The sequence below is a fragment of the Genypterus blacodes genome, unplaced genomic scaffold (genome assembly GCF_046128005.1).
Source record: "Genypterus blacodes isolate CSIRO-AG114 ecotype Tasmania unplaced genomic scaffold, CSIRO-AGI_Gbla_v1 ptg000099l_1, whole genome shotgun sequence".
Classification (NCBI taxonomy): Eukaryota; Metazoa; Chordata; class Actinopteri; order Ophidiiformes; family Ophidiidae; genus Genypterus; species Genypterus blacodes.
In genome coordinates, this window is record NW_027466903.1 from 2,097,501 (window position 1) to 2,110,000 (window position 12,500).

The 12,500-nt window shown below is 42.4% G+C and overlaps 2 protein-coding genes across 2 annotated transcripts in view; one reads left to right on the forward strand and one right to left on the reverse strand.

Moving 5' to 3' along the window:
- ptprb (protein tyrosine phosphatase receptor type b) overlaps window positions 1-5,629 on the forward strand; it is a 21,870-nt gene extending 16,241 nt beyond the window's left edge. The window contains exons 29-40 of the mRNA XM_076159853.1: window positions 1-7; window positions 130-210; window positions 547-564; window positions 795-876; window positions 1,031-1,121; window positions 1,964-2,040; window positions 2,133-2,267; window positions 2,551-2,673; window positions 2,749-2,912; window positions 3,430-3,565; window positions 3,747-3,867; window positions 4,276-5,629. The exon at window positions 1-7 is cut by the window's left edge and continues 99 nt beyond it. Of these exons, the coding sequence (XP_076015968.1) occupies window positions 1-7; window positions 130-210; window positions 547-564; window positions 795-876; window positions 1,031-1,121; window positions 1,964-2,040; window positions 2,133-2,267; window positions 2,551-2,673; window positions 2,749-2,912; window positions 3,430-3,565; window positions 3,747-3,867; window positions 4,276-4,298 (1,058 nt within the window). The 3' untranslated portion in view covers window positions 4,299-5,629. The remainder of the gene's footprint in view (window positions 8-129; window positions 211-546; window positions 565-794; window positions 877-1,030; window positions 1,122-1,963; window positions 2,041-2,132; window positions 2,268-2,550; window positions 2,674-2,748; window positions 2,913-3,429; window positions 3,566-3,746; window positions 3,868-4,275) is intronic.
- Window positions 5,630-9,050: 3,421 nt separating this feature from the next.
- LOC143008129 (calcium-activated potassium channel subunit beta-4-like) overlaps window positions 9,051-12,500 on the reverse strand; it is an 8,306-nt gene continuing 4,856 nt past the window's right edge. The window contains exons 3-4 of the mRNA XM_076159738.1: window positions 9,893-10,020; window positions 9,051-9,378 (exon numbers count right to left, since the gene is read on the reverse strand). Of these exons, the coding sequence (XP_076015853.1) occupies window positions 9,051-9,378; window positions 9,893-10,020 (456 nt within the window). The remainder of the gene's footprint in view (window positions 9,379-9,892; window positions 10,021-12,500) is intronic.

Genomic DNA, 12,500 nt, shown 5'->3' on the forward strand with positions numbered 1-12,500 from the left:
GCAAAGTGTGAGTGCACATCAGAATACACACAATGATGTCATTTCTGTGTTAATATATGAGACATTCAGGGGGAGCTATGGCCAGAGGGGCGGAGCTCTGAAGTAAAGGTGCGCTTGTTGTGTGTGCAGGGCCGTGCAGGAGAACCCTGTGGTGAGGATGAGTATGTGGAAGGAAGTACCATCCTCAGGGATTTACATGGGTGTCAGGAGGTAAGTGTGTGTGCGTGTGTAAAGATTGATCTCAACACACACAAATTGCATTTCAATACCATGTTGGCCAACGTTTAATGTGTGTGTGAGTGTTAACAATTAGTTTCCAATAAAGTGCTTCAGATTGACTCATCGATTGAATAGTGTGTGTGTGCTCACGGCTCTTTAATTGTAGATTCTACTGAGAGCAGAGGAAACTAAACACACTGTGGTTACAGATTGATTTCTAAGATTATTTCTAATCAGTCGATAACTAATAATTGTAAAAACACTAATGATGATGATGATGATGATGAAGAGTGTGTGTATATAACTGTCTGTTTGTCTGTCTTGCAGTAACCGTCGTGTCACCAGGTAAGAGGAAACTTCATTTAACTTCATTTGCTGATCGATTCTTCCGTCATTGTTGATCAATATTTTGTTTCTGATGAATCAGTGTATTAGCAAAGATGAACGTCAATTAAAGCTGCTTGATGTGAAATGGCTGTAATACACAGTGCTGACGAGTATCATCTGTCTGTATGTGTGTGTGTGTGTATCTCTCTCTGACCCTCTGTCTCTCTCTCTGTGTCCCTTTGTCTCAGTCCCATCAAGTTGTGTCACTTTGAGACTCATCTGTCCAAGCTGCAGGCTGATTCCAACTATCTGCTGTCTGAGGAGTTTGAGGTCAAACCTTCTACTTCCATTGAAACTGTGAAGTCACTATGAAGCTGCTAAATCAAATGCTGCTCACGTTTATCAGACGATATTAAAGATGAACTTCAGACTTCATCTGGAGTGATTATAGATGAGAATCAATGGGGTTATTGATATTTTCAAGGATCTGAAGGACGTGGGAAGAAACCAGACAATGGATGCAGCCCGACTGCCGGAGAACCGAGGGAAGAACCGCTACAACAACATCCTGCCATGTGTGTATAGCGCTGTGTGTGTGTGTCTGTAGCTTTTCAGTTAATTCATAAATTATTAAAATGCTCAAGTCCCATATTTTGGTTTGGCACATGTAACATGAGATGCTGTGTATGAGGTCATCTCTGATTCTACCAGTGGGAAAAAAAATCTTTTTCACAAATACATTTACAATTATAATCTAATAATCAATCAATTTTCTTGGAGTACTTGAGATACAATAATAATTTCTAAAAATGTTGCCTCCTTGAATCCTTAGCAGAGGATCCAGGCTAAGCCCAGAACTGTGCCTTACTCTGTGTGTCTGGGTTGTGGTGGTGTGTGCCCCCGGCAATTGGGGAGTTATGGCAAACCCTTATACAAATGAAAAGGTTTTGTAGATATGTTGGTGAACATTACTGATTATGCAATAAACCCAATGAAAATTAATAAGGAAAAAAATAGCTTCATAACGCTCTCCTTGCATCTCGGCAACCACCCACACACCACATATACCCCCGCAGTAAGGCACAGATCTGAACACGAATCAGGAACGTTGAGGACTCTGCACCTCTCTCTTAGTCCATTGAGCCACAGAGCTCATCGTCTCTGAGGGCTTTTCATGCTTCGCTTCTAAACGGCACATAGAAAATTATCTAAAGACGCCAAGATTCAAGACACAAACCTTGCCAACGACTTGGCACATCAAGACCCTTTTGAGCCACAGAACCATTGGAAACTCTTCTCTTCACTCTATTGGTGAAGAAGTTACAAAAAGTGCTTTATGCTTTAGCGCAAATAACTGTCCAAAACAAAGAACATCTTGTGATAATAAACAAACACTGGCTCTGTGATTGTTTTCCAGATGATTCCACGAGAGTGAAGCTGTCGTACCTGGAGGACGACCCCTCCTCCGACTACATCAATGCCAGTTACATATCTGTACGTCCGTTCACACAGACTAAACTCCAACATGAACTGTGACATCATTAAGTACACACAGTGACTTGATGCATGTGTGTGTGTGTTTTCAGGGTAATAATTACCGCAGGGAGTACATCGCCACTCAGGGCCCACTGCCCGGCACCAAGGACGACTTTTGGAGGATGGTTTGGGAGCAAGGTGTCTACAATGTTGTCATGGTGACGCAATGTGTGGAGAAGGGACGGGTGAGTCACCATCTCATTTAATGAACAGATAAATGTGCAAAATGACACAAACTGAACTCAGGTTTAACTCAGTTTAATCAGATTAAAGTGAAGTAGATGGTTCACATACTTTTTGAGATGTATGAATCTGACAAATCTCAAAATCATGCTGTGTCGGCACTAAAGTTGTACGTAGACGTTATAAATAGTGAAAGAAATTCTATCCAAACCCCGAAAAAGTAATAGTGTGATAGTGTAGTCCAGAGTGTTGACAGAGGTTGATGGATGAGCTGTTGGGCTGCAGGTGAAGTGTGACCAGTACTGGCCTGCAGACAGAGAGCCGCTCTACTACGGTGACCTGGTGCTTCAGATGCTGTCCGAGTCGGTGCTGCCCGAGTGGACCATCAGAGAATTCAAGATCACCTCGGTAAGTCCTCACCGAGCTAGATGTCGCCACGTGGCTCATCGGGCTCTGACTGGTCCAATCCTTTGTTTCCCACAGGAGAGCGGCTGCCGTTACCCTCGGGTGCTGCGTCACTTCCATTACACCGTGTGGCCCGACCACGGCGTCCCAGAGAGCACCCAGTCCCTGATCCAGTTCGTCAGGACGGTCCGTGACTACGTGGACCGATCGCCGAGCACAGGAGCCACCTTGGTTCACTGCAGGTATTCACGAACCACAAAGGACCTTGTAAACCTGAATCATAGGTTAATTCCCCAAATATTTTCACTGGTTAGACCAGTGGTGTCCAAAGTGGGGGGCCCTGCAGAAAAAGTTTGGAAACCACTTAGTGAGACCAAGCATTTCTTGATTTTGGGGGAAATTATGTCAGAACATTTGTTCCTCTGTATGTTTGTGCTTCACTTCAGGTCTGTAGGTCTTTGAATGGACCCTTATGGATCCATGTTGTTGTTTCTTCTACAGCACAAAGATAGAGGTTCTGACCTTCACAATAAAAGCTCAGCATATTTCCTGGATTCAATAGTAAAACTGTGTTATGCTATAATGACGCTAACGCCTTGTTGAATCCCACAGTCCTGCTCAGTGAACATGAAACTGCTACAACTTACGACGTCAGTGACCAATTGAGATGTAAAGAGACGTTCGTGGAAATAAAAAACAGCGTGTTTGATAAGCATCTATATAACAACAACACATTTTATGGTGGTTTCCTCTCTGCAGCGCCGGTGTCGGTCGTACGGGGACATTCATGGCATTGGATCGCGCTCTGCAGCAGCTGGACTCCAAGGGGACCATTGACCTTTACGGCTGCGTTTTCGACCTGCGACTGCATCGCCAGCACATGATCCAGACCGAGGTATGTCCACGTGCCCATGAGCCGGGCATTTCTGAGCCAGGCATCTTCTGCCAGAAGTTCAGAAGACATCCGTTCCTGAAGCAAACATTACACTTAGCTAAATCATCTGTGTCACTTTGGATTATGATTGCTAATTAAAATATGTTTGATTGATATGTGTGTGTGTGTATGTGTGTTGCAGTGTCAATATGCGTACCTCCATCAGTGTGTGCGTGATGTCCTGAGAGCCCGGAAGCATCGCAGCGAACAGGAGAACCCTCTGTACCCCATCTACGAGAACTTCAACCCCGAGTACTGCAAAGGTCAGAACCCATCACAAGCTGATCCCATGACAACAAGCTCAACACATAACACACTGACAGAAAGAGCTCCATGACATCATCGTTAATGCTCCATTCTAAACGTCTCTAAGGAGCTAAGTGACTCATGCCTATGATGCTCGTGCAGCCGTTGGATCTGCGTCGTCAGGGAGATTGGTCACTTAGCGCAAACAAACAGCGTAATCAAAATGAATTCAGTGTATTCAATTCAATGAGGATGCAGAGAGTTTGAAAAAGCTCAATTGCCTCCAGTTACTTTCTGTTTCTACTGCGTATCGAGTCTCGTTCATTTACACTAAGAACGCTTAGGATGGAGGGTCAAACGATGATGTCATGGAGCAAAGAGCTAACATGCAGAGTGAACTTATGACCCAAAATGCCCTCCCACAGATTTCATCTACAACAGCCGCTGATGTAACACCTCCCAGTTGCCAAGAAGAAGCTGGTTTCACAGTGTAAAATGTTTTGATAGAGCTTAATTAACGCTTCATTTCATATCTTTACTTACAACGCGGCTACGGAGAGACATGACACGCAGAGTGCCGTGACGTCAAAGTCTCTACTGGAGAAAGTGGAGATTTCAAGCTTCCAGCAGGTGACTTCAGGGTTTTGGATCATTTCGAGCACAAATAGGAAGTTTCCCTCCACGACGCCCCCTGTAGTCAAAGCCTCTCCGTATGTGGGTGCCGCTCTGTGAAACAAAGTGTTAAACTGCTCTCTGCAGCCGCGGGGTTAATCTATCCTACATTTGATAGCAATTCCTTGTCATGATGACAGACTCAACACTCTTGATGGCTGTGAAAGTCGCCATGGTTACTATAAAAATACCTGTGTGTGCGTTTTCCATCCATCTTAAGTTTTATTTACACTGGCTGTTGGCTCAGGGTTTCCTTTACTTGTAACTGTTCCACACATTACAGATGAGAATAATTAAAGTGCGACAGAAAAACATTTACAGATTTGATCACAAAGTTCAGATGTGAATTAAACCAGCCAGAATAATCTAAAATAAGACTAACCTTCAAAATCAAAGGATAAGAAATACTAAAGTCAATTTTATATGTGGTGTTGCTATAAACACCAAGTAAACTCTATATACTATAGTGTTTCTCATAAAAACTGCAGACCTATTACACTTTAAATGATAACTTATACACTAACATAAGCTATAACACAGAGCAGCTTCATTAGGATGTGCAGCTGCTGGAGGGAAACACTACATATTACACTCATTTGAATTACAGCATTTAAATCTGAACATTGACTGCTGAATACAAACTTAGAAGGACCTCAACCTTGTGCTTTTGTTGTGAAAGTTAGATGTTGAACATGTCATCACGCTGTTGGCATGGCGATGGCCCTCATGTTTAAAGCTGATCTGTTTTTATACATTTGTTATTTTGTTCTCACTGCTCCATAAGCTGATTATTTAAAAACTACACATACTGCTGTATGTAAATATTGATGTAATGCTTTGGTTTTATTTTATATAAAATAATATTTGTATGTCTCATTTAAAATGCACCTACATGTAAAAGTATATCTGATAAAAATACCTTCTGAATAAAATACTCTTGATTAAACAATCAATCAAATGAGAGGGCGGAGAACAACTGATCATTTGTTTTTCTATAAATGATTTGTCATTTATAGGATGCATTTGTTTAAATTCATCTTTGAAATGTATTTTCCATATTTGACTTGAGAGCATTTTTTATCATATAAATTGCCATATTTATCTTTATTCTTTTGTCCCACTGATTTAGTCAAACATTCAAAACTAAATTATTTGTTTCCTCTATTTTTTTTAAATTAAATTACCTTTTTATTATTTTAATCTACTTATCCATTTCCCGTATACTGCTTTTATTGACTTTCCTGGTATTTGCTGTACACCATTTCCTGTTTCATTGCCTTTATTTAGTATTTATTTATTTATTCCACATTAATTATGGTATTTAACCTCAAATGTATTGAATAAGTTATTTTAGGGTTGTTTCAGTAACTCTGCAGTACAACACAGAGACTTGCTGCAGTGATGTGGGTCACAGGATGCTGCAGCAGAACTAGGTCACCCAAATACAGAGGGTGGAGCCACATGGAGGGGCGGAGCCACAGAGTGCCAACTGATCCCTCAGGACCAAAACATCCTGGAAAACTGTTCCAAAGTTTGGCAAAAACATACAAACAGTAAATCACTCCTTGTCCCAGGAGATGTGGGAAAGTTCCAGCAGAGAGATGAGCTGAACTGAGCTGCTTCAAGAGGAAGAAGAGGAAATGACATCATCATTTCCTGAACTCATCTCAAACTCCTGAAACAAGGAATCTGTTCATGACTCGCACAAAATTGAAGAATAACATTTAAAATCTATTTTATTGATAGCGAGCATGTGATTTCAAGACAACATAATTGTCACCAAAATCATGACAAAGTATTGCACAATCCTACAATTCTGAGACAAAGTTTTACTGAAGACACAATGTCACTAATGAGCCCAAACAAACACTTATGATCACGTTTGATGCCCAGTTTGTTATTTACAGGTTAATGAATGAGGAAACTGGATAATCTGAATAAAATAACATTTCCCAGAGGCACATGTTGATTTGTTAGAAAGTTTCAGAATTTGGGTGGGTTGCTGTGTTCAAGTACTCAACAGAATGTGGTAAATACCAGATGATACGAAAAGGGTATAGCAGGATTGATTATTTGTTTTGAATTCCCCAATAATCCATTTTGGATCATAAAGTTTCAGATTTCTTTCTGTTGCTCCGCTGCGTGTTGGTACATTCTGCTTAGAGGAAATAATCAATCTATAATCAAATACAGAAGCTAGGACATCATCTGTCCAAGGTGAGAGGGTCACAGACAGACGGATGGAATAATCAGGGATCACAGATGGAGTTTGTGTGTGTGTCTGCGTGTGTGTGGGAAAGAGTGTGTTCGTGTGTGGTCTGACAGGAGGCTGATGGGATTTAGCTTCCTGAATGAGAGGGAAGAAAGGTAAGACACACACACACACACACACACACACACACACACACACACGTCATTACAATCAACATGTCTCTTCTCCCTCTCTCTCTTCTGACCTCTGGTGTCAGACTGAAAGGGGGCGAGCGAGGGGCAGAGAGACACACAGATCATCGGTGTTTGCAGATAAAATGTGTCTTTATTCATATTAAACTCTATCAGGCACTATAGTTGGATGGTTTTGGTTACAGACGGGTGAAGCAGCTACCTGGGTCACATGGTGCACAGCTGAGGTTTGACAGGACAACGGGACAAAACGAACAGTGCTGAATAAGCAGAAAAATAAAGAGACACCAAACATCCATCAAGAACTGATAATTACACTGAGCAAGAATAAGAATAAAGTAATTAAAGGAGATAAAAGCACAAGTGTGACATGTAGGAAAATGTGTGTTGACATTTAAATTCATAGAATACAACACAATAGCCTATAAATAAATATAATGGTTGATCAAATATATTCCAATAACATAAATGCATTAATGTAAAATAAAAGAAGATAAAATAGCTTTGACAACACGTTCAGACCAAAACAAGCACATGAGTCACTTCTTATACAGCAATTTGTTGCTACAGCGTCACAGCTCAGATTATGGCTTTAGATAGAAAACGTCTTCATCATCTTCATCATTATCATCACCATCACATGGGAAGAAGGTTCAAGATGACTCAATCTGATAAAAACACACAGAGTTGCTACAGTGGAGCTACATCACACAGGGTGTCTTTGGAGAAGAAAGAGAGACAACGTAAAAAGACGGGAAACAAAAGAACAAAAAGAAACTCAAATTCCCTCATTGACATCACATGGAAACCTGAATGTGGAGAGAGGTGGAGGAAGAAAGACAAAAGGAAGGAAAGAGCAACAGAGGAAGTGAGACATTAGGAAAGCAAGGATGGAAGAATCTAGAGACACAAGAGGAAGGAGGAGGAACTTTGGGAAACGTTGGGATGGAAATGGAGCTACAGACGTTTCCACATTCCATCATCACGTTTTGTTGTTTACGAGAAATGTCATTAAAAATGAGCCAAGCAGAAATAACAAAATAAACCAAGTTCAGATCAAAGTAAAGTGAAAATGTAAACCGTCTTCAATCTCAAAGGCTTTGAGGGGAAAACACTTTTTCTTTAAGGTGTCGGAAAGTTCTGGAAAAGTCTTGAAACAGAGATTATACAAGGTGCTCGGAACGTTCCAGGAAGGTACTGTGACAATCACAGGAACATTCATGTCCACGCTTACTGAAGGTCTCCCAGGAAAAGAAACCTCCTGGGAACGTTACCAAAGGGATCTGTAAAAGTTTATACTATAAACCAGAATCTGAAGTTTCCCTTCGATCTGCTACAATCGGATATTTGGATAAACCTGAAAATAGTAATTATTTTATTCCTCATGGATATCTTGGCTGGAAAATCCTTGTAGGCGTGGCTTATCTGTCATCAAACGGCTTTTGTGAATGACCAGGTATATCAACTCGGTGCATCTCCGCAAAATTCCCAGACAGGATTCAGGACTCTCTCAGCCCCTCCCTCTGTGGATTTAGATGCATATGAAATATTTCAAAACATCTCCTGTTATCAAAGTAATGAGCTTAGGGGATCTGTGCAGCTTTGAGCTCTTTGAAGGTGATGACAGATTTGCCCAAAGATGATCCGGATCCGCATGGAATCTGATTAATGGTGCCAGACAATAAAAGAGATCGCTTCTCTCCACATAAGCAATGCCCTCCTCGTCCCTGCCGGAGAAGACGTCTCCACACTCTGGACTCTGCTACATCAACTGCTTGTCTTCATCAAGTGCAACATCCTGATTGATGATTGTTTAGCACATCAGAGACCTGTTGTGTGTTTGGATGAAGGTTCTGCTTCTAAGTCAGCATAGGAAACATTGGGGCCTTGGAGCGTCGCACCACGTTGGAGGAAATGAAATGAATCACAAATCGGTGGAGGAGGAAACCACAAACCAGTCTGAGCCTGCGAAATGGACTCGAGCTCAGCAGAAATGTCCCCAAAAAGCAGACGAGGCCCCTCAGAAACGTCACAGCATCCCTGATCCAGCCTGAGCAGGTGAGATCAGAGGTGTGGTGCTGATCCAAACACACAGTAGGAGACATCAAACCAGATCTCACACTCTCTAATGTTCTCGATCACGGCGTCGCACCGGCACCGCAAACAGCGGCAGGGTCCTGGAGGGCGACGACAGCTCGGGGTCAGAGTTCGTCGCCAGCTGGGGTTCGGCAGGCTTGTTGCCTCTGCGATCAGAGGCCGCCGCCGCTAGGTCCTGGCAGGCCTCATAAGAGCACTTCCTCTTCTGCAGAGCCTCAGCGCGCACGGCCAGGGAGCGCGCGCACACCGTCAGCAGCACGATGAGCGTGCCCAACAGCAGCGACACCATCGGCCACAGGACGCAGTGCAGCAGCACATTGGTGTCATGGGAACGCCGCCACAAGACGTCGTCCGGCCTGAAACCACAACAACAGGAAGTAAACAAGGAGAAACGAAGAGCAGACGTACAGCAGAGTTTCTGTCCTTCGTCTATTCCTTTTTCCCCTCATTGTCTTTCTTTACTCCTGCCTGTCGTTCTTGACATTTCCTTTCCTCTCTCCCTCTCTTTCTCTCTCAGTCCCCCTCTTGCCTCTTTATCTCTTCACACTCTCCTTTTAAAGTACAAGTAAACATTAGTAATAAGTAAAAGTACCTCATATGGAGTAAAAGTACTTTCTGTATATCCTCCATAAATGTTTCACTTTGGTATCAGTTGTCTGAGGACAAAAGTCACAGATCTGCTGAGTGACATCATAGCCATGCTTGTTGCCACGGTAATCGGTCGTCTCCCACGGACGAAATTCATAGCAATTCACAGGATCACACTTCCTTTTTCCAATTTGTATGGATAACACCTTGAAATAGACAGTTGGTGTGTGTGTGTTTGTGTGTGTGTTTGTGTGTGTGTGTGTGTGTGTGTGTGTGTCTCACCTCCTCTGCTGGTTGAAGAAGCAGGTGAAGCTCTGACTGCTGACCTCTTTTGTGAAATAATCCTCCCACCACAGGACACTGGCCCTGTTCTTCTGGTTGTCCCTCTCGCAAGGCGGGACATACGAGCACTGAGACAGACACACAGACAGACAGACAGACACACAAAGGATGAACCCTTACCTCTTGCATTACCCTCAGGATAAACGTTACATTTCTGCCCCTCTAATTCAGCCTAACTTTGTCTTGACAGACAGTGACAGTAATTAGCCCCCAGGGGGCGCTGCTATGGGGTTAAATCAAGGTGCCAATTTAGTTACTGATTAAACTGCAGGGTGCCTGAATCATTCACTTCCTATTCAATTTACTTTTAGCTTCTAATACATAAAAATGCACAAAGGCATCACAGGAGGCTGATTGGGGTCTGGCTTGTAAATGTGAGCTGAGTGGTTGCTATGGTAATGAGCTGACTGGCATCAATTCCACTCCATGTATGAGGAATACATACCAGGATAGAAGATGACACAATATAAACTTCATGCATCGCTGTTATGGAGACCTGTTGCTATGGTGACAGCACCACCCATAGCTATGAGAAGCAGAGTCATCATATCAACGTCAGGAGAGGCAACAACAACACGAAATGATTGAAAGCCAACCAGAGCGTTACAAAGAAGAAGTGATGATGAACACTGTCTCTCTCTCATCACAGCAGGTATATATCATCTACCCAATCAAACCACTGATGATGTCACCAGTGGGTGGCCCTGCCCGATGGGTGGTTGCTATGCCGACGGGCTGAGGTTACAATTTCATGTGTGTTTGTCTAAGTTAAATATCCGTGTGTTCACTTGTGAAGGTTCAAGTTATTTTATTAGCAAATTTGACGTATGTGAATAAATGATTTAAGAAAGCAAAATCAACTCTTGGAGATGGAGGGCAGCGAGGCACAGTGGGACCCCAGGGACCGAAGCTCCAGCCCGGGGAGCCAGAGGCCGATGGCCCCTTGGTGTCCTGGAGCTCCAGAAGCCTCATTACATTACAGTAATTAGTTTCAGTTTAGCAGAACAGAGACGGAGACGAGCGCGCGCACACACACACACACACACACACACACACACACACACGTCATTCTTCAGTAATGACATTAGGTGCAACCCACATGTTTTCATAAATTAATAGTTGAGTTTCTGTCAGCTGACATTTTTCTCCATGTGTGCTCATGTGTGTTACAATATTTCATCATTAATGAGGTTCAAATTATCTCACAAGGGCTTTGACATGTTGACTTTTTAATACATATATATATTATAAGATCAATTAAAGTAAGTAAATACCAAAGTGGAAAACCAACTTTGACATATATGTTGATAAAACCAAAACAAACTTGTTTGTCTTGTCAGTAGCTCAGTCCATAGGGGACTCAGCTGTGGACTGGTAGCTGGAGAGTTGCCATTTTGCCTCCAGGGCACTGCTAAGGTGCCCATGAGCAAGGCACCGAAGCCCCAACTGCTCCAGGGGTGCCGTAGGATGGCTGCCCTGCACCCCCTCTGTAATGCATGTGTGTGTGATATGTAAGAGGGGGTGCAAGACAAATTTCAAGTTCCATGTGATAAACATTGTGAATTGCACGTGACCTGACAAATAAAGTATGTTGAAGTGAAAGGTATCACTGGTAGAATTATTGATTATATATTAAAAGCAGCATTTAATGTCATGTTGTACAAAGTATCTGTTAATAAATCGAAATGAGGAAATAAAAACCTAAACCAAGATTAAACATTTGTCTCCAACAGGTAACATCAAAACCCTTCATAATCAATCCCTTAATATTCAAACCCATCACCTGCTGCTCGGTTTGCAGGCTGCTGTGCTTGCTCTCTGCTACCATCTAGTGGAAACACGAGTTTAACACTGGACAAGCAGTCTGAATGGTTATCTATGGGTTCATGATAAAATAAATACCTTTGAAATTATCATGTAGATCAACCAAAGTAGTAGAATCTCAAACTTATCTTAAGTACAGTGCTGGACTAAAAGTCCTTAGTTACTTTAAAGGTACATGCAGTGTTGATGGAAAGTCAAATGGAATGTTAATACATATATATATAGGGCGTGTGTGTGTGTGTGTGTGTGTGTTCTCGCACAATCTGAACACTGTGGCCCTCTGCGTACCCACAGCTCGCGTCATTCCAATTGTAGCATAATTAAGTCATAAAGGAGGAAATTACTCAGCGTAATTGACTCAGTGAAATCACCCTCCGGCCTCTGTCTCTCTCTCTCTGTCTGTCTCTCTCTCTCTCTCTCCATCTCTGTTTCTCTCTCTTAAGCTCAGATTTGATTGATAAGTTTTGAGCCTGGCACTTAACAAATCACATCAAATCAGATTGTTTCTATGCTAGGCTCAGGTTTTATCACTCAACCCTTACTTGCTATATCTCTGTATGACAAATATACAACATATACCAAATGTGCACACAAATGTGTCTCCGTTTGACATGGATGTGAAGGCTGATGATACTATTAATGCTCTGAATTATGTAGAGTAATCCCCATTGTGTGTGTCTGTGTGTGTGTGTGTGTGTGTGTGTGTGTGAGATATAAGGGACCT